This window comes from Bactrocera oleae, chromosome 2 (genome assembly GCF_042242935.1).
Source record: "Bactrocera oleae isolate idBacOlea1 chromosome 2, idBacOlea1, whole genome shotgun sequence".
NCBI classification, from domain to species: Eukaryota; Metazoa; Arthropoda; class Insecta; order Diptera; family Tephritidae; genus Bactrocera; species Bactrocera oleae.
In genome coordinates this window covers 5,653,743-5,676,222 of record NC_091536.1, presented here as the reverse complement: position 1 = coordinate 5,676,222, position 22,480 = coordinate 5,653,743, and the positions used below count along the sequence as shown (strand labels likewise).

The window sequence follows — 22,480 nt, the reverse complement described above, 5'->3', positions numbered from 1 at the left end:
CTGTCGCTGCAGTAAATTGGCCAGTTGGCCAGTGGAGCTGGCAAAGTGTGCGCCACAGTTGAATTCTAAATACCAAATAAGTAAATAAAATTTGAGAGAGAGAGAGGCACTACAGATTTAACGGTAAATTTGCGTATAAATTTTGTATGACACATTTTGTTAATCTTCTTGTACAGGAACATTTTGCAAAACCTTATTCAAACATATTCTGAATAAAATATGCCACTAATTGGTGTTACTAACAAGGTAACACTCATAATACACATCCAGGTTGGTATCTGAGTGGTTCAAGAATGCCAATGTAGAGTGACTTTAAAAGAAGATTGGCGGTCTTTTCATTTCAAAATAAGGAGCAATTGTGGTAGAAAGCGAGAAACTATGGAATCCATGGAAACCATGGAAACCTGCCTAGAGGTTCTACAATCTATGCTGAAATTAATTGGAAAATTTATGCAAAACCATGGAGAACACACTGATTAAATAACTTAAATTTTTTTGTTTTCATTAGAAAAGAAAACAAATTATGAACCCAGTATTTCCACCAACGACATTTCCTTGTTTTTTTTTTTTTGGTATAATATTCGGAATTTTCAGTTTTAAAATGATACTATAGACTGAAGTAGGCACAATACTAAGGAAAATGTAAGACTGCAATTAATTTCGAGAGCACACTCAATTTAATTCTGATCCTAAAATTGACTAAAGTAGTAAGGCCCGTGACAACAAGCTGAACCTTTCCAACTGCAGTCGGGTGGTCTATGTAAGCAAAACGCACTTGGATTTTTATTCGGCCAAAGATTTGCCAAGACTGTCTGCATAATTTCAAAAAATAATTCAAGGCATGCTTTCTTCAAACTTGGGCTCAAGGTCTTAAAACAGGGTAGGTAGTAGGAAATAATCTTATCAATAATAGACAATCATAAAAAAGTGGTATATGGCCAATTCACATAGAACTTTTGCTTCGCTTTGCGTCAGACATTTGTTATGATAGAAAAGTTCGATGTACGTTTTTGTATGAGTACGTTCACATTAAAAGTTTTCGTCGCGACGCTTAGCAAATGTTGTGCAACTCTCATCTTTTTACGGTTTGATAAGTTCACTTTCACACAGGGATTCAAAAGAGTCTGATGTTTTTCAAATTTTCTTTTGGTGTCGCTCTGGGCATTCACACGGTCAAAAAGAGTCCAGCAACTCGAGTCTAGTTTTTCTGCATTCCTTTTCACAAAATTTTCGTAAATAAGAAGAAAATTAAGATATAGATTATGGAGTAAAGAAATTATGAATTTTTAATACAGAGTAAAGAAATTATGAGTTTTCAATACATTTTTGTGGATTAGGAAATTCCCATCTTTAGTATTTCTTTGAAACTATTTAGCGGGTAGGTACTTGTATTATGCATATTGTTCTACCATATTCATAATTCATTGCAAGCAAAATGTGTGACCATCATCTCAACATACAAATGAAATACGCAGCACGCAGTGTTGCGCAGTCGAACCGCACAAATATTTACGAAAATTTTGTGAAAAGGAATGCAGAAAAACTAGACTCGAGTTGCTGGACTCTTTTTGACCGTGTGAATGCCCAGAGCGACACCAAAAGGAATTTTGAAAAACATCAGACTCTTTTGAATCCCAATGTGAAACGGCACTTACGAACAAGAACACAAAGCGTGCCACCCGAACACGAGTGGCACGGTCCCTTCGTCTTTCCTCGTCGTCCCCTCGCCCACAATAAACTGGTATGAGACTCTTTTGAGTCCCTGTGTGAAACGGCACTAAGCAACTGTCGCTACTTTTATTAGAGAGAAACACTGAAAGCAAAGCGTTCATTGCGGCATACCATTTGTTTTCTGCGCTTCGTTGTTTCACTATGAACCGTCACGTAAAGCGAGGAAGTTGTATGTGAATGGGCCTTTAGTGCAGCTCTAACAGTCCTTACTTTGACAAAATGTAGTCTAAATTCAATGTCTTTTATAGATTTTCTTTTATGAGAAAAGTATTCCAACATACTCATATTACTGCAAGCATATATACATACACTTTTTTTTATATATAGACAACTTTTTAACACTTTCAGCCCCGCACCTAAACCGACTGTCTGAAATGTTTTTCTTGATATATTGAAATCTGACTCAGACTTTAGTTCACACTTTCCCAATCGACTTTTTCGGACCATAATTTGTCATAATTAGTATCACTTTTAGACGGTTGCTGCGATTTATCAGAAAAGTGAATAAATATCGGCATTAAATACTTTATTGTACTCGGCAGCTGAACTAAGCCTAAATGCAACAAAACTCCAAGAAATCGTCGAATATCTTCACTTGAGCACTTCGTGCACTTTCGTACTCTTGGAGGGCGTTTAAATTGCTCTGTTGATTAATCCGTTTGGTTATTGCGTCATCAAAAAACGTGCTGAAATATTGAATTGACTGATTTACTATGCTAATATCTTCTTCGTACACTTTCCAAGTAACGTCTTGAATCTTGATTGGTTTTTTCTTCATTTCAATTGTGATACATCAACTTTTTTAACAATAAAGTGATCTATATTTTTGGTCCTTCAGTAATTTCTTGGTTGGCAATCATTTCTAGTAAATCGATTTCTAATTTATCACCCTTTTCTAAAATCTCTTTAAAACCTCTCTCTAGAAACTCATCGTCATAGTCTTTGTCCCAATCCATCTCCAAACTCTGCATCACACAGCCCTTGCGTGCTTTATTCATCTTAATATTATATTTGTATATATAAAACTGTGTAATTATTTACTTGATATTTATTTTTCAAGTATTTTAATTACTTTTTTCTAAACTACGCAAAAATTTCCACTCCACCGACACGCTCAACTTCGCTTCGACTAAGAACTCATAACACGATTCATCAGTGCTATACTTAATTTTTTTGAAAGGAAAGCCGTAACTGTTTCCTGCCGCACTTGTTTGCGCGCTTTGCAATTTTTCGGCTCTGCATATCATCTTCATATGTATTTATGTATGCTCGTATAATGTATTGTATAATATTATAAACGTAAGCATGCACATACATGTATGTTACAGTTAAGTATACAATTTTTTTTTTCAATTTCGATAAGAATAAACCGCAATATTATTTTTATATTTTTTATTTAGAAAAAGTTATATTTTTATTAAAAAATTACATATTTTTGCAATCCAGATAAGTTTTTACAATTTCTTTAATATAATTTTTTTTTAAATATATCCGAAAATATTTTTAATAGAAAAATTTAATAACGATCCGTTTTTGTATTTAGTAGAAGTTATATTTTGCTTAAAAAATTAAATATAAAAGCAAATAACGAATTAGAAAATCTATAACAAGACATCATACCCTTCTTTCTAATTTGTAGATTATATCGGAATCTCCAAGTCCAATTCGCATATTTACCATAAATACACACATATACTGGTACGAGCCAACTTTTCAGCTTACTTGAAGCTGTATCCAGTAATAGCGTAGAACTAAATGCATTCGCAAATTAAAATAATTTTCAACTTACGCGAATTTTTCAATTTTCGATGCTATCATTTTTCGAAAATGTAACCACTAAAAGTTTTTTGTCAACATTTCAAATTTGAGAACCAGTCTCAAGTAGATACACATTTTTTTATTTTTCTAAAACATTTTTAAACCAACAAACAATTTGTTTTTACTTCTCTAAAAATCCGATATTTCTTTTATGTAAATGTCGAAACGATAATGTTTTAATCTAAATAATTTTATTGTTTTAATTTTTACTATCCGTCGTCGTATTAACAGTTTATACAGCAGTGTTGTCACTAAATATGGTATATAAATATCTATAATTCATTATATATATAAATGTATGTACATACTTGTACATATGTATTCGTGTTCTCATGTTTAGCCATTTGTCATTTGAAATTGAGCGGTTTTTAATGCCCAATTGAAACACTTCTAATTGACGTTGTTTATTTATTCTTTAATGATTTCCAATTGAAATGCGACAAGTAACATAAATAACAAGTGTACATTTTTTGTACTTTTGTTTAAATAAAATTTGATAACGAAGAAATTTCTGTGGAAATATTTCGTAATATTATTGACTTCAAACCTCGAAATTTCAATATAAACTTTCCCAGCTTAAAGCTTTCGTCATTATATTCTGCATGAATTCAGTTAGCTAAAACACTGCTAAGTTTTATTGTACACTATGTTCTAATTTAAAAGGGTGGCCACTCTTTCATACATATATATTTTGTAATTTTTTAAATGGCTGGAAACTCTACTTTAAAATATTTTCTGCCCAAAAATTACCTCATTATCTGTTGTGTGCATCCAGATAGTAGTATTCTTATCGCTTTTTAACTAAGGTGGCAACTCTGATTGAACTATACCATATCAGTATTATTATATATCTTTCTGAAACACTTGTCAGTTTGAACACATTTTATCATTTAAGTAATATTGTAATACATTTTATATTTCTATAAGCTGGAAACTATTTCAGAAATATCCAATATTCATAGAGATAATTCCATGTTCATATGAAACTACCCAAAAAAGCCTGACGCTGCTGCCAAAAAAAAGGAATAAGCTTAAAAGAATCGGAGTCAAAAGGCAACGATTAGGGCTTCGGTCTCTTCAACTAAGCAGCTAAAAACTAAAGTTGAATCTATTGTATATATGCATATCATATATAGATATGTATGTATATAAAAATTATATGAATCTAAGTATGCATACATGTGTATTTAATATGTTTCCTATGTTAATAGATTTTAAACCGAAGTATGTACATTTGTATGTATGTATGTGGATTTGAACAGGTAAGGAAGGTCTAAGTTCATTTTATACTCTTACAACTTGCAAGGAACAACGGCGAGGGAAGACCTTCAGGTTTTCATATCAAAGTAAAGAAAGTATGGCCGTGATTTCATTCATTTAAGATTTCTTACATAATAACCGATAGATGTGGTATAAAGTGAACAGGTGGTTCGAAAATATTTATGGGGGCTAAGGAAGTGTTGACGAATATGCTTTTACCCATTTTTGGCACAAGTAAGATGAAATACCTTGGGGGCGCTAATTGATGTTTCATTTATATACTGTAAAGTGAAATAATCAGACGGAATTAAATTTCGGTGACACCCGAACTTAGCACTTCCTTATTTGTTTCCATTAATTTTGTTTTTCAATAGTTTATTCTTTTTATTAAATTAAAAGCGTTTTCCATGCTTAGTCACATAGTAACGGTCTTTTTACAGCAGCAGTTTTCGGTGCGCCTATAAGTATGCAGTGAAATTTAAAACACAATTGTAGATAAGTGTGAGGTAGTATTGGCATCTGGTGTGCGACTTGGCTGAGAATTAAGCAAAAAATTGCCGCAAATGAAAATGCTTCAAAGTGGTTGTTGCAGTTATGTGATAAAATTAGCACACATACATAGAAAATATTAAACGTTACTACGCGTAAACGAGTATTAGAATATATTTCTGCAAAAGAGAACTATTTTACAAAGGGGTTAGAGATTCTATTCAGACAAGCATCCGTATTAAAGTATAAGAATGTTTCTTATAACATGGTGGCTTTTTCTCCCTGATAATACTGTGTCATACCCAAAGTAGTGTCCTAAGTAGTTTAAAGTTAAACTCCTCTGCAACGATATCGTGCAGAACATATATTTTCAATTGCAAAGGGTCTCGGTCAACAATCTTTCAGGTGATTTTAATGCGAAAGCTCGGATATCACTTTTTATTTTTGCTAAAAATTTTATAAAGTCCACCCTGTTGATATTAAAATAGTTCTATCGTTAATTGATTGATCGCTGTAATGCTGTACATACATGTTTATTCAAATATACGAAATAATCAACCTTCCTTAGTACCCGTTAAAAGAGTATTATGAATAATTTGGAATACTAACATTAATCCGAACTAAAACACATACATATTTATTGTTGACGCCCGTGGCAATTCCACGTATATGAAATACAAGTGCCAATTAAAATGATTAAAAAGAAGGCTCTGTTGTTACTCTAACGAGACATATACAGAGCTTCATACCCAAATCTAACCTAGATTTGTGGTAGTGACAAGACAAACGAATTGTCAAATTTTCTTAGTGAAGCCTTTTCTTCCTTTCGTTGATGACAACAAGGGTCACGTGACGAAATTTACGTAAACTCCATTTCTACCATTAAAGCTCAACAAAGTGCCGAAGCCGTTCCGATGAAGATTGCCATTATTGAACGAGATTCGACAAAGCACCTCCAAATATTCTAAGCGATTTTGCATTGAACTGATATCGAATTAAAATCAGCCAGGACCCCGTTCCGGAGTTTAAAATGGTTAATAAGAGCAATAGATAGGGTTTATTGCACTACGTGATGTATGTATCGCTGACGTTCATGAATTTTCTCGAAAATATCTATGTTAAAGATGAGGAATTATTGTGAATGAAAATCGTTTCGCGACAATGAAGAAGCAAAGTCTATCTCGATGACTTGATAGACTCAAGGAAGCTATTTATTCAAAATACCTTCGTAAAAGACAAAGAGGTTAATATTTAAGTTCCAGTACTCACTTGTCAATCGATCAACGCTTTCAAAGCGTCCCTCCACCTTCGAGCGCAGTGAGTCCAAATCGAATGGCGCAGCAAGGCCATGATCAACGCTACGTGATTTGCTCCTGTAAAAGAGAAAAACAAGAATAACAAATAAGTCACACGCTTCATACAAAAAAAAAAAAAGAAACAAATTAAACAAACCGATGATAATGCAAGTACCTATGTACCTAAAAATAGTTAAGAGTATGAAGAGCCGACGGATATGATAAATACCATACAATATATACAAGTATAGTATGTGTATGTGTGTATATGTGGCATGATCAGTTGACTGGGTAGTCATGTGCTACCAGCATTCCAGTAAATATTTAGGTATGTTGAGTTTATGTCTTCACATTTTCAGACAGCGGCATTAAAAATATTTTAAGTTTAATATAAAATAAGGCTGTGAACAAGAAATATGCATATACTATGTGTTTGTGAATATTGCGATAGTGTCTTTAGCGATTTAGTGGAAATATTTATTAGACGTCTTGCATTTATGTGGAAATAGCCAAATGTGATATTATTGCGGTACTAAATGCAATTTCTTAACAGATATACATATAAACATATTAATAGATACATGTGTGTATATATATTTGTATAGCTGTAGAATATACGTTTTGGGTTTTCATATCTCTTGCTGCATCGACTACGACGGTTAAATTTTTTGTTAATTTTTCTTATATTTGAAAACAATATCTTTTGTAATGATGTGAGATGCACTATATATTAGCAAGTTTTTATTTGGATCAACATTACTTTTAAAATGCTGGCATGACAGCTCTCCAACGAGCTTTAAGCTTCTGGTTATTTTAGAAGTTTTTTCACGTCAGAAATAAGATATTCGGATTTTTGATGTTTCAAATTAAAGCTTTTTCTAAACTTTTAAGCTTTTGTCTCAATAAACTACTAGTTCGAAATCATTAAAAGTTTTTCGTTATATAAAAATGTTTCCATTTCTGTTCGCCAAAGATAAAAACTTAATTAGATTTAAATTAGATAAGGCATACTTCTTTTTGAACTTTACGCTTTAAGAATGAGAAGAAATAAACGCTTTTAGAAATTTGAATTTTTTATAAAATTTTAAGCTTTTTCTCGATTAGCTTCTGAACTTCTAATGAAAGAGAGTATTTTTTTTATACAAAAACTTTGTCCAAGCGGCTTTTCTTTGAAAGTTCTAAGGCGAACTGAATCAAAATTTTATTTACAATTGAATAGTTTTTTTAAAGAGTGAAAGCTAAAAATTGCGGTACTCCGTCCACTTTTATACAAATATCTTCGAAGCCACTTAACAGATTACAAGCAATTTTGGAACCTTGAATCTAAGTTCGGTGTAAAAATTTTGAAACCAATTACCACGCCCCTTTTATGTATAAAATACCAATTTTGACCATTCTAAATAATATACAATATAATACTTTTAAACTTTAGATATAAATACTGGTCATTTTGAGCAATACTAATAATTAACTCTCAAGTAAGTAAATACCATTATAAAACAGCTGATAATTGAAACAACAACGTTGGCGGATGGTTTTAACAGCAACAACTTCTGTTGCGGTAAAAGTTACTTCATTTCGAATTTAGAACTTCCTTGTAGTATTTGAATTAATTAATTTTTATTGCCAATAGCGTTTAGAAAACGAAAATCAGGTGATGAGCAAATGACGCCAGAAAAGAGAGAGAGAGAGGTAGAAAGATCTCGACTGCAGTGGCAGTAGCGCTAGTCAAGTGACAGCCTCTAAACGATAAAAATCTCATAAAAGATGCACAATTTTAATCGTTTTTTAATTGATTTGTTTTGTTTATGCGCGCGTGCGCACAACCACGTCAACGCCAAATGCAAAGCGATGATCTGTAGAAAATGAATTTGTCGTGAATGTCGCGCGATTGCTTGGGATATTTTATGGGATTTCAGTTTTTCCATTTCGAATATTTATTTCTATTTTGGAATGTGTGCTGGCATTTAACTTATTACTATTTTTAGTTTAAGTAATTTATGCAACTTGGTTTTTAAGTCAGTGTAATTGCTTATTGTTTATAATTTTTCGTCTAATCTTTTTAACCTCAAATTTCAATCAGTTACATATTTTATTTCTCACTTAGTTTGGGGTTGTTTTTTAATAGCTAAGCAATTGGGTATAGCAGGATGTTTCGAAGCTTGCTGCTTAAAGGGTGTTTCAAGTAGTTTTTGTAAATTTTGATTTTCCATAAAAAAAACTGCAAAAAAATAGTGTACTAGTGTATGAGTGGATTTTCTAGAAAAATTCCAAATCTATTTCTATTTTTTCTAATTTTACAATTCAAAAGTATTTCAACAATTTAAGTTAAATTTTATCGAATTTAACACTGCGCAATTCAAATACAACGACAAACCCCGTTATTAGAAGAAAAATCCGCCAAGTTTTATTTAAAATGATAATAATTATCGGATCCAAGTAAAAATTGTATTACATGGATTAGATAATGGTCTCTATAAGCTTAAGAACCCTAACCTTAGGAAAAACTTGATTTTAACGATTAGAAAGTATTATGTCGACATGTTATCCCCATAACTGACTCCAAACGAAAAGATCCCTTGAGTGGTTTTGCCATAATAAAAATTAAGATTAGCCCGAACTCACCCTTGTCGAGACATTAATACATTAGGATAGGCCGGTGCCCAAGAAGCGGTTAAAATTACATAGAGAGTTGATTACTTGACAAGGATATTTGGAATACTTGACCTATTTTGATATACCTGTTTCCAAATCTGTTTAACTGCATGATCGGTGAAAAATTTGGATCGTACGAATCGGCGATGATTGACTAAACGTCTACATTGTTCACTTTCAAAAGATTTGGTACCACTACAATAATATTGTCAGTAATCTCTTTCTTTTACGCAAAATATGGGTTGCAACTTATCTAAATTAATTATAGTAATACCTGAACCTAAAAGTAGTAATTAGGCTACATAAGAACCCCAGAATACTCAAAATGCAATCGACCATGTTTCTTTTGGGAATATTTTGTATCAGTTGTTTAATTTTTCCAATTAAAAAGATGCTAAGAAACAATTTCATAAGTTTTACACTAACGGTAGTCGCTTTCGAGACGCCAATTATCTACTCGTTGTGTTCAAGATCTGCTCTCTTGTTGTTGTATTGTTGCAGAGACAAATCTATCTCATTATACTGGTACCTACTTCTCTCTCTCTCTCTTTCTCTGTACCCAATTATATCAGTCTTTGTAATTATTATCAGTTGTTGGTTGATTGGTCATTCTCAAAGGTTTGGCGAACAGAAGTTTACAAATAGTTATTAAATGTAACTATAAATAAATAAGTTAGCAAGTTTTAATTGCAACACCCTTTATTGACAGCCAGTGAAGTGTAAATATGTAATTTCACCCCAGCCATTCCGCTTGTCAGTTAGTTAATCCAACCGATTCCACATACATACATATATACTATACTATGTAATATTCGTATAACGGCGAGCTAACGAATTTCACAAAGCGCAAATGTGTGTGAACCATTTTTTTCTCTTTTTTTGATGTCATTCTCGTTAGTTGCTCTATTTACCTGTCATTCAGTAGTTAGTTGCATTGTTATTGTTATTGTTATATGTTTATTTTTATAATTTACTGCATTCGCTTATGAGTTTTATTGCGTTGCGTTTTTTTCATGCCGCAGCCTTGTCCTTAAAATGTTTTCCTTGGCAAAAAATGCGTTACAACAATCTTTTTATAACAACAACAACGCAATATTGAAAAACTGGAAAATTTAAAGAACTGTTTTTTTTCGACGAAATCTATTTAGATCCACCTAGTTGTATTTACTAATTTGGTCTTGAAATAGCAGTGGATGTTCAGAGAGATTAGTGATCGTAAAGTTCTTAGTTCTAAAAACATAAATGAATCCATTATACCATATTCAGTCTCTTCAATAATTCAACATTTAAATTTTAAACTTATTATTTGACAATTAACACTAATTGTCTATCATTTTTATGACCTTAGCAAAAGCAGATTATTATTAGAAGCCTATCTACTTTCCAAAAGATCTTTTAATAGCCAGCTAAGAAAGTTTTAACAATATAATCGTAATTTCAATCAAATTTATAAAAGCGTAACTAATTAACTGACAATTAGTGTTTAATTGACTGTCAATTTGCTTTAAACTACCTAAATAAAATAAAATATTAGTAAGATCAATCAAGAAAGATATATCAACAGAAAGTCTATATAAAAGCATTTCATAAAACTGATTTGAAAAAAATTTAAATTAAGAGAATTTACATAGGAAGAACTAATGATTCTTGAGTTACTACACAATTCTTTTTGCTTTGCGCAAAGTAATAACGCGATCAAAACTCTATGTTATGGACCGAATTAGTTTTATATTTCTTTAATGAACTATTTTAAATTTGATTTTTTCTCATAGAAATGTTTTTACTAAAAAAATATTAAGAATTGTCGGCTGTCAAAAATTCTGGAATATATTAAATTGATCATTTATAAACAAAGAATTCGTTGGTTCAATTCACAACCTAATTGTCTTAACCAATTCAAAAGCTTGAACATACATTTGTAAAAGAACTATCCACCAAAACTAAAGTAGAGTACCGGTACAAATTGAAATTTATTTGGATAATTTTTTCTAATAAGATAACAATATAGAATTGAGCAAAGAATTGACACCAATGATATGTACGTTTAAGTCCAGCAAACTATAACAAATTGGTATATCCAGCAGTTACAGCAGTCGTATTTAAGAATTTCCGTTTCATGTCGAAAATTACTTTTTAAAATTTAGATAGCAACTATTTATAAGTATAACATGTTACATCCGAAATTAGCCCTTCCTTACTTGTTTTCTTTACGTTTACATACCGCAGCTAACTGACTTAATTAAGATGCCAACTGAAAGGCATATAAGAGGAAGAAAACAAATAAGAAAAGTTTGAAACCAAATAACGGGCTCTCTCTCTTTCTCTTGAAGAAAATATAATATTTAATTAAATCACATTTAATATATATTATAAGTCCCAGCTATTGACATTTACTCCTTTGTTCTTTGTTATTACAGTTGTTTGTTTCTTATTCTGATAATATTTGTAATATCAGTTTATTGTATTTATACCAGTTTATACCAATTTTTCGTTCGATTTCCCGTCCACCAAAATTTGGCGAGTTTTAGCCATCTAATTTTTTAATTGAGTGGTGAATCTAAGATTTATGAATTTAATTTTTTTAGTATTTGCTTGATATTGATCTTCTAATGTGTGTTTGGCAGCTGACGCGAAAAGTTTGTCTTGTGATTTTTACCTTAAAATAAATTAAACAACGAGTTTGATTGAAATTTTGTGTTTCCAATGGAATCACGGCAACTAAATTGTTGAAAACACAAATATTTGAGTGACACAAAGTATTCAGTGGTCTTAAAGTCATAGAAAAATTCAATGCACCTCCGTTAATAACGATAATATCGAAAAAGTTAAGGAAACAGTACTTGAAAATCGTCGTGTTGGTATCAGCTAGATAGCTGTGGATCTCAACACCTCTTATAGATCGACCTAACCATTTTGGTTATTGTTTTGGGTATGAAGTCAATGCTATATATATATAGTATACCTATATACAATAAAAAAATCGTTTTACAAATGTTGACCACTCTGCGATCTTTTAGTTTATTTTCAATAAAAATATGTATAGAAATGTTTCCATGTGGCCTAAGTCGAATATAAAGCTTCAATTTAATGTATCCATCTAATCGTTAAAAAAGTTTGTTTAGAAATGATAACATTTTTTAAAAAAATTTTAATTGTAATTTTCTTGCTGCTCGTCACTAAAAAACGCTACTGAATTACAACGATTATGTAATAAAGCGTGTGTCTCCCCTAATTCGCCGCATTGCAATGAAGTCAAAATAAATTTATAAATGCGCTTTGTTACAAAAACAAATAAAAATAAACATGTTTGTATCAGAGTATTTATCAACGAGCACGCATAAAACTGCCAGTGGAAGTCAATTATTACGAAAACAAAAAAAAAAAAAAACGAAAAATTGCAAAAACTTGAAATGCACAGCCTTTCCTTGCATTCATTCATTATTTTTTTAAACTTGAATTTATTTATAAGAACAAATCAAAAGCTGAAATGAAAGCGAGCAAAAAATATCAGCGCAACGCGTCTGATACACAAAAGCAAGAAGAAGAACACAATGAAACTAACAACAAAAAGATGACAAAAATGAATAAAAACAAATTTTTATTTTCATAAAGTGTGCTCAATCTTTCAATTTGTTAAATTAAAATATACATATATATTTTTGTAACTGTGTGTCTGTTGTGGTTTGCAGAGTCGCGCAAAAATCGGAACAAAACAAAAGGCGATTGCAAATTTGTTCGCTTTTGATAGAAAAATAAAAAAAGGCAGACAACGGCAACGCAGCCGCGTCGCTGGCTAAATTGACGTCTTTTGTAATTTATTTGTTGTTGTTGTTTTGTTGTTTACTTTGGTGTAGCAAATATACAGTACATACATTTAAAATTTTTGAGGTAAGGAAAATTTATTGCCATATATAGGTGTAGCAAAATTTAAAAATATTAATATCTTTATAAAAGTAACAAAATACTGATTTGTTTACAAAAATACATATACATTTTATCAAGCCCAATGGCAATAAACGCTAGCTAACGCTCTGAAGAAGCACACCTATTTTTATGACAGACTGTTTCGCACAGAAATAGCCAAAAGTCAGCATTTTAAATTTAAAAATCGCGAGTTGATTAGTTTTAAAATTAAAAAATTATAAAAATAATTAATACTAAAAAATTTTTTAAATAATTTTCCAAATTTTTCCTGCAGGTCTTGTATGCTGTATGTATATATATTACGCATATACCAAAAATATGTGTATAAACAAAAATCTGCATGCGCACATTGACAAAATTTTTATTATTCTTTATTGAAATATAAAATGCATAAAAGGCGAGTGGGCACAAAGGTGATGTGTACGCAGTGCGCGGCGGCAGTGTGGTAGACATTTGTGGCTACGTAGGCGGATTTTATTAGCTATGCTGTGTTTGGAATATGGCAAGTTTACATACATATATAAATGTACCTACTGCGTATTTGGCTAGAACGACGCGTTTACCAAATACAGTGAGGCAAAATTGGTATACTTTCTGTCTGGTAATAATATTAGAAACTTGTGTACAAATGGGTGAGTTTTTATTGCGAAAGATTACTATTTTTAATGAAGTAGTAGTAAGAATGTTGTAAAACTCAATGCTGTCTTCAATTTTTAGAGTTTTATAGAGTGACGAATCAAACAAATCACTGATATAAGCTGGTATAAATCAAGAAAGCTGAAATAATCATAAAAACTTGTTTTTTAACGAAGTCCGCATATGCTCGAATTCAACAGAATACGGTTGTTGTTGTTGAGGCAAATTTTATTTTAATTTTATTGTTTTTTTTTATATTAAATTTTCCATGTCTGAGAAGGATCTGGATATGACAGTAGGAAAGTACCTCATTCGCGTTTAATTCGAGTTCAAGTTTAAAGACTGAGTTTGAGGCGAATTACAAATAATTTGAATCTTAAGAAACCATAGAAAGTAAAATCAAAATTTCTTCCCAATAATGAGCGGTTGATCATTAATACATATGGTGAAATATACTTGCCTGTGTCTTAGTTTTAACTCCTGATAAGTGACAACTAAAACTTGTGGAGTAATTACTAAGGAATAATATATTAATAGGCAAATCTTTTAGACACTGGAAGTATTAATCCGACTTTTAAAACTTAAGAGTCCGTAGTTGAGAAGTATTCTAAAGTGAAATTCGTATTTTCTAACCACGCTGAAGTTCAGTAATGTTTTTTGGAATACTAAGCAAACTATTGTAGTTAAACGGGTTTGGGTGTCTACTGGCAGATATATTTCATGAAAAAAAAGATAAGACGCTTTAAGGAGCGGTATACTATTTTCTTTTGTGCTAGTCTATATTTAATATCCAAACTGCGGCCGTTCCTTGCAAATACCGAAATTTTTGACAACGGCGCAACGGGAAACGACAGCCAATCGGGTCTCACAAATAAAACAGTTTAGGTTTAACGCCTACAAACACGTATTACCTAACTGATAAAAAATTAATAATGGTCAATGGCAACTTTTCATCATTTTCTTTGATTGCTTAACAACAACAATGTATAAACCAAATATATATACATATATTATAATCATCAAAAATAAATGTAAAAACCTTACTTCAATCGATCTAACGACTATTGAGTATACTATTCATAAGCCGACCACACTGCGTATACGTAATCTGTCAGCATTCAGGTAATCTATAAGTAATCTCTCAGCAAACTGTGGGTGGCATGACAATACTATGCAACAACACATACAAGTTGAGGCGGCTTAAGAGACGGCATAGTTATATGTGGTTATATATATTCTATATATGTATGTATATGGAATATACCGCTGTTTATATACATATATACAAACTAGGGCTCTTAAAATGATTCGATTAATCGGTTTTCAGATTTCCGATTTGTAACTGTTCGTATGAATATTAATCAATTAATACTATTAGTTAGTTAGTAACAATGTTACGACTATTTAAATAGTCATTGTACTGCGACTATTCGAATAGCTGCTCTGTTGCGAGTATTTAAATAAACGAAAATAGTTTGAAATCCAAGCAGCATTTGATTTTTTCTTATTTTAAATTTGTAAATATTTGCTTCAAATCAAATTTTGTAAGTGAACAAATTGAGAATATTGAAAGCACTGATGTGGACTTCCTTTTTGATACCGAAAATATAGCAAATAACGTTACAAAACAAATGGATTTAAGCTAATTGGTCACAACATTAATCCACTAACATGGTGGAAAAATCACAATCACAAGCAGTGTTGCCGTTTTAGTCTGATCGGACCAAAATTGGTAGATTCATTTGTCTTTGGTAGTTTGGTTGTTAGGAATAAGGTTTTGATAAACAATATTTTTTATCAGATGTATTTAGGTTACAATGAAAGTTATGTTAGTTTTAAGATTTGTTCAATTAAAATTACATACTTTCTTGGTTGCTATTCATACTAACTTTAAAGTGGTAATGAAGGAAAAGGCTTCATGGAAAAGTAAATACTTAACTTTTACGTTAAATAATTGTTGATATTTTAACTTTGCTTGAAGGAAAGGAAGGGCGTAACTAAATTTAATTCCTATTTACATATTTTCCTATTATGAATTGAAATAAAACCCAATGTTTTGATGTCAATAAAATTTGGTAGTTTTGCAACAGATTTGGTAAGCATTTTGGTACCAGATGATTTTATTAAGTTTTAGCTCGCCAATACCTCTGCAAGCCACCTCATCTAAATCAGAGAGAACGTTCTCTATTGCTGGAAATATTGTGACACCACATAGAAGCTGCTTGCACCCAAAAAATTTTAACATTTTAACTTTCTTATATAAAAATAGACGTTTTATGAAAAATACTGATTTAGTACATTCGCGCAATTGCTAAATTGAAATGTTTAAAAGTTTTAATGTAATTTTTCTATCAATATTAATCAATCGTTTCCGTGAAACTCATTAGTTTATTTTTTTTCTTTTAAAGCAAGATTTTTGTTGGTTTACGTTTTTGCAAGACTTGGTTTTGAAAGCACATGTGCATTATATTTTGAGTTCCGTCATGTTTCCCAATATTGAACAAGTTAAGTAATTAGAAATGCCTTATGATAAACTGCAAATTTCATAGAACGCAACATTTTACATACTTTTTTGATAAAATGTTTCACTTTTTGCAATAAAAATACGAAAATGAATGAAAGCTTACTATTCGAATAGTCGACAACGAACGGTTAACCGGATAATTGAACGGTTAAACGAATAATCGACGACTTACGACTATCCGGATACTGCAAACCGAATATTATTATTTGAATAATGCCCTATCCAGTTAGTCGATTACCAAGAGCTCTAATACTTACATACGCATGGCTATGAAATGTGTATATAAATGTATTTCACTTTTTATCTGCTTTTATCTATTTACACATGCATATAAACCTTTTATGTGGTTCAACCATCGATTTTGGCTCCTGCCACTGACAGATGCTTTCAATACTTTCAACATTTTCAAATACATATGATTGACAAAATTAATTTCCGCAATCGCGCACACTTGAACACGTGCAGCTGCACAGATTGATAGAAAATATATACTTTTATATACACATCCGATATTTATACATAAATATGAGTATGTACGTTCAAAAATTGTCGGTTTTCCTATAAATTTTGCACTTTTTATTTTAAATTAAAAACATTAAGCTACACAATTTGTTATGTTCTTTGGTGTGTTCATGCCGCTGTTCAATCATTCATCAATTTTCAACCGATAGCAGTCAACGTAGATATGTAAATATATATGGAAGTTGGTTTACTATGAGTAGAGCACCCAGCTGTTATGTAACAAATCAATTGCTGCCTCTCGCAGTGAAAAAAATATAAAATTCATTAAAATTAATTAAAATTGCACGGAAGTGATTGCAGGGCCAATCGATACGCTTGGTGAGTGAAGGAATGAGAATCTATACAATTCAAAGAATAGAGCTTTAAAGTAGTTATATTGGTTGAAAAAATAAAGTCGAACTGGTTAGAAAAGCATTGATTTTAAAACCAGATTTCAAACTTGAATTGAACTAGTCCGAAAAAGAATAGATTTATAGCAGTTTTGAGACAATTTATTTATGGCTTGAGTCGGTCGCATGGAAGGTTTAAAGATATAGACAACTTAATTTAAATTTCATTTTTATGTTTAGTAGTAAATAATTAGCACTCTCAATATCTGTAAAATATATAATACTAATAAAACGTTATCGTATAACCAGAATGGAGCCGGCTTTTATCCGTTTCGTTTTATATATTTTGAACTAGTTTTGGACTGATATCATTCGAAACGAAATGCGACAATTAACATTTCAAAGAAGTTAGGTTGTGTATTAAGGTTGATTCATACTTGTACATTTCTAGACTAGTATTTTGAGTTAATATGAGCCAAGTCTTAACTTATCTAGAGCGCACTGGCAGTGGCTTAACTAATTAGAAATACTCTATTATCCATTAAATACTATTTAAAACAATCTGATTCCATTAATTTAAAATTTCCCTTCCTATTATATATGGTAGTTCAGTCAAGTTGTGCGAAAAGCTTCAGACAACAAAAAGTTTATAGAGTGGCGTCGTGTTTACGTTTTAATTAGACGCTGATTAGGGTGCCCGAATAGTACAGGCCATAAAATAATTGTTTAATTACCGTTACACATATTAAGTACTTAAGGTTTACTTTTTGAATTGCAGATAATTGATACATATTACGAGAACTTCAAAACAAGTACAAGTGCTATACTATATAGAAGATAATTAAGTAAAGTGACTGAAAAATTATTTCATAGCAAAGTGAGAAATGCAATTTCATAGGAGAACTAGAGCCTCTAGCCTAGAATTTATATAGCTCAATATAATTCGAAATGTAAACAGCAGATAAACGGAGAAAAAGACAATGAAGTCCTCATCATTATGAATAGAATTGTATGTAAAGCTCTAAAGTTACAAGGAACGACTTAAATATTTTAGTGCGATTTTAGTCAAAACTAATCAAAAATCGCCCAGATATTCAGTTTACCTTAAGTCGGCTTCGGTGAGATTAAAATGAGTACTCAAAGGAACATTGAAGTCTCTTGGGTTACCTTTTGTCATGCTGTTCAGTCTTGAGGAAACCTCGACGAAATGGACCAACTCAAATTTTTGTGTTGTTTTTATTAGTAAATAAAGAAAATGTAAAATATTTTTAAAATAGACAAAAATAAAAGTTTGGATAAAAGTGAACTCTTTAAAATGTATATTTATATTTATTAGGGTGATTCTTGAGAATTTTTAGCTAAATTTTAAACATATATTATCCACAAATACAAGTATAAAGAAATTTAAGGGAGCACACCACTTTAGAGTCTACAAACTACAGTATTTTTCGCTAAGAAGCTTTCTAAAGGACTTAAAAAACTTCAAAATTTTGTAATAGAAGAAAAGCCACCTATGCTTTAACAAGCTGCAAAGAAATTTTTAAAGAATACTCCATCACTATTAAACTGAAATTTGTTTAACTATTTTAAATATTATTCATTAAGTCTTCATATTATACCGAAGTATTTAAACATAGTAAATTTAAAAATAATAAAATCGTTCGAAAACTTGTTAAAATATTTTATAATATTTTTTGAGGTCGGTCGGTAGTGGTGCACCTTAATGCTCAACTATGTACATGTATATGACGGTTAAATCATCAACATTATTTGCAAGTGCATAAACACTTACTTGTCGCCTATGTTTACATTACTAATCCGCTGAAGTGGGTGTCAATGACCCAGCGTTCGCAAACACTTCTCCTCAAAACTTCAACACTGAAAGTGTGACTTTACTATTTGCACGCAGCTGTAGCAAATGGAACATGCGAACATGCATAACTCCAATGTATGGTAACTATGTATACATATGTACTTATAATATATGAGCTTTTGCAGACATGTAAACTCTTAAGTGCTGCCCATAAAAAATAAAAAACAAAATATAAAAGCTGTCACAGAGTCGACCTTCCTGTAATATAATCGCCAGGTTTCGCGCAGCATTTTATTTAATTTCATTACTTCCACGTTTCATTGTCAGCCGCAAGAGTGTTTATGGAGATAGCACTGTGTTTATTGTTGGAGTTGCCACACACTTTGCACTCGAGCTTAAACTTATGTGGTTACTCATACATATTGTATGTTAGGCACTGTGTTGAGCACTCGAAACTACCGATAACGCAGCAAAAAATAAGTAAAAGTGTTGTAGAAAATAATAATTGAAAAAATAAATAAAATAAAGCAAAAGACCAGTGGCAATGAGGCAGTCAAAGTCAATAATGTAATATCGCAAATAATAGGGCGTTCCAATTTATCAACGCTGCGGCGTATTGACAGCGTCATTGACAGTTGAGTGGAAAATAAAAACAGCTGATACACTATAAGGCACTTGGAAACTGGCTGATATGTCATGGGCGCATACTCGTGGATAAAGATCGGCCACTTTTCATATCATTTCGGCGCGCGTGCTTGGGATTCATTTTTATTTTTTTCCACTCACTTTAAATCGCCGGTCACTGATAACTCAAATTGCCAAAAAGATCATGTTTATTGTTATGTTTAATATAAATTGCCTAAGATAAAATCGGTTAATGTCGCGAATTCAAGTTTAATTCAGGTGTTGTTCGTTCTAAATTTACCTAAATACTGCATGTTTAATTTTTACAAAAATTCGAAACATTGTTTAATGTTAGACTTTAAAGCAGGTCGCTCTTAAAATGAATTTATATGTTATCAACTATATTTTGTGCATTTTTTAATTAAGAATGAATAGTGGTCATTTCAAATATTCTCAATGCTTGGTGATAATTTTTCAACTTTTTGATTTTTATTTTTTGAAAAATACCTATGAGTGGCAACGCTGTCAGTAATAAAAGTTTTATTAGTTTAAGGTTTCAAATATTTGACTTAAGCTGTATGAAAGTTTGGGCAGAATGCCACTGAGACTCAGAAAATTTGGGTTTATAAATGAACACGTGTTTGAACCGAGTCTTTTGCATGCTCTCTGCCCACATACCTGCGAGGGAGTTGTGGGTGGGTAGAAGCCGTTGGAGAAAAGGAGCAATAAGCTTTTTTGCGGATGGATCAAGGCTGGGGAAGAAGGTTGATGCAGGGGTATTTTATCAAGAACTCTCTATTAACTTTAGTTTCAGACTTCCTGACTATTGCAGTGTTTTCTAGCCGAGGTTGTTGGCATTAAGGTAGCGGTAGATTTACGACTCCGGAATACAGCCGTTGTCGCCTTGAGCTCACTAACCGTACATTTGGGGCTGGTTAAGAAATGCTTAACTTCTTTATCAGTGGCCTCGAGTTACTTTGTGATAAGACTAGTATGGGTGCCTGTTCACATAGGAATCGGAGGTAAAGCTAACAAACTGGCAAGGAAAGGTACCTTAGCCCCGCTATCAGTAGTTCGATGCTCTCCTCTCCTCGTATGTTCTACGACTTCGCGAGAGCTTGACCAGCACTGGGCTACCATCGGTTCATGCGCTATCGCAAGATTATTTTGGCTCAAGATAGATCGTAAAAGATACACTGAGCTCTTTGCCCTCTGTAAGGCTAGTCTCTTCCTAGCTGTGAGTGACACCTGACAGGCCGTTGCCCTATTCTATAGCTTGTGAAACAATTTTTACCACGAAATTTTAATGTTTTGCTCCAAAAAAGAAGGTATGTCACCACCATGATTTTTGAATTTAGCAATAATATACTAAACAGTATGTATGTGTTTTTGTTTTTTAATATTGCCTATTTCGAGAGTACTTTTGTTCTTTTGCCAAATTTGACTATCTGAGCCTGTAAATCTAGAGATGCTTTTTTATGCACCATTTTTTCTTCAATACATCTTGACTATAATACAATAATACCAGACAAAATTAACGGTACCTACTTCATAACTGCATTTAAAGCGGTGCCAACGTAAGTGTAGAAGTTTTATTTGGCTGCTCAAAAATTAGATATTTAAGTTTTTTGCAATAGTTAACATCAAAATTGACATAAGATTCTCACATTGTTACTCTTGCTTACAGCTAAAAACCTCATATATTTTAAGAGAAAAGTCTTTTCGAAGTCAAAACATCTCTCTGTACAAGTTTATTTTTTGGTTTACTGCATGTATATTTATTGAGGAGGAAAAATCAGTTATGATATTCTGCGAGTTCAAAAACTGCGAAGGAGTGTATTTTAATTCTTTATGTTAAAAATTACTTAATTAAGCTAATCATTTTGCCTTTTAATACATATTCACTAATTTTGGCCGACTGTGCTTATGTTTTTATGTAATTTTTAGGCTCGGGTTTTAAATAATTTTGTAGTTTATAAGTATACTTTTTTTGAACAGACTTTTTACGCTTAGAATTTCTTAAATTCTTTATGAAAGATTTTGATGCTTTTTAGATTTAAAAATAATAAAACTATTAGTTTACTATGGTATTATTTGCTTTCCTCAATTTTTTTTCGTTTTAGTAGAATCAATTTGACTATTTCCAACGTACAAGCAGCGATAAATTAGTTTTGTTTTTACTCTAGATTCATAATATAATTTATTTTTAATTGTAGCAATAAATTTTTATGTGGCACAAAATATATAAAATGAGCAGAAAGTTTTCAATCATTTAATATAATTTTTTATACATCTCTTTTTAAAATTTCTTTTATAATTTTTTTTATAAAATATTTATAAAATTGTAGGCTTAAAATAAATGTGTGCGATATACGTATATACGCGAAACTTTTGTTCACATGTAAATATTTACTTTATGTAAATAATTGTCTTAATAGGTAAAATAAATGATCGCTTTGTTCTATGTTTCTATTAATTATATTCAAAATATTGATATAAGTAGGTATTAAATAAATGTGTTCATTTATCTGCGTCAATATGTCAAATTAACTTAAGTCGACTTAAACTACGATATGTAGTTTGAATATAAATAAAAGTTTGCATTCATTACTTTCTGACATTTTATCGCAAATAAAAACTACCGATACTATGGCATCGATTAAGTTAAGGCACGACGTCGTGATCTGAATAAGTGGGCCGGAATCGCAAGAATAGTTGTCCTTAACTAAAGTCGACTTAAGCTCTTTTAACATTTATACGCAAGTAAATAGTTAAAATTTATGAATTTCAATGTTCAAATTTCAACATCAAAGCTAATTTAGTTATTTCCACATCGTTTCAAGCAAAATGCAAATAGTTT

The 22,480-nt window shown here is 31.4% G+C and overlaps 1 protein-coding gene across 13 annotated transcripts in view; it reads right to left on the bottom strand.

Annotated features, from left to right (window-relative positions):
* mtd (TLD domain-containing protein mustard) overlaps positions 1–22,480 on the bottom strand; it is a 224,961-nt gene that overhangs the window by 76,434 nt on the left and 126,047 nt on the right. For all 13 annotated transcript variants that reach the window (XM_070107509.1, XM_070107535.1, XM_070107497.1 and 10 more), the window contains one exon: positions 6,568–6,671. In XM_070107509.1, the coding sequence (XP_069963610.1) occupies positions 6,568–6,671 (104 nt within the window). The remainder of the gene's footprint in view (positions 1–6,567; positions 6,672–22,480) is intronic.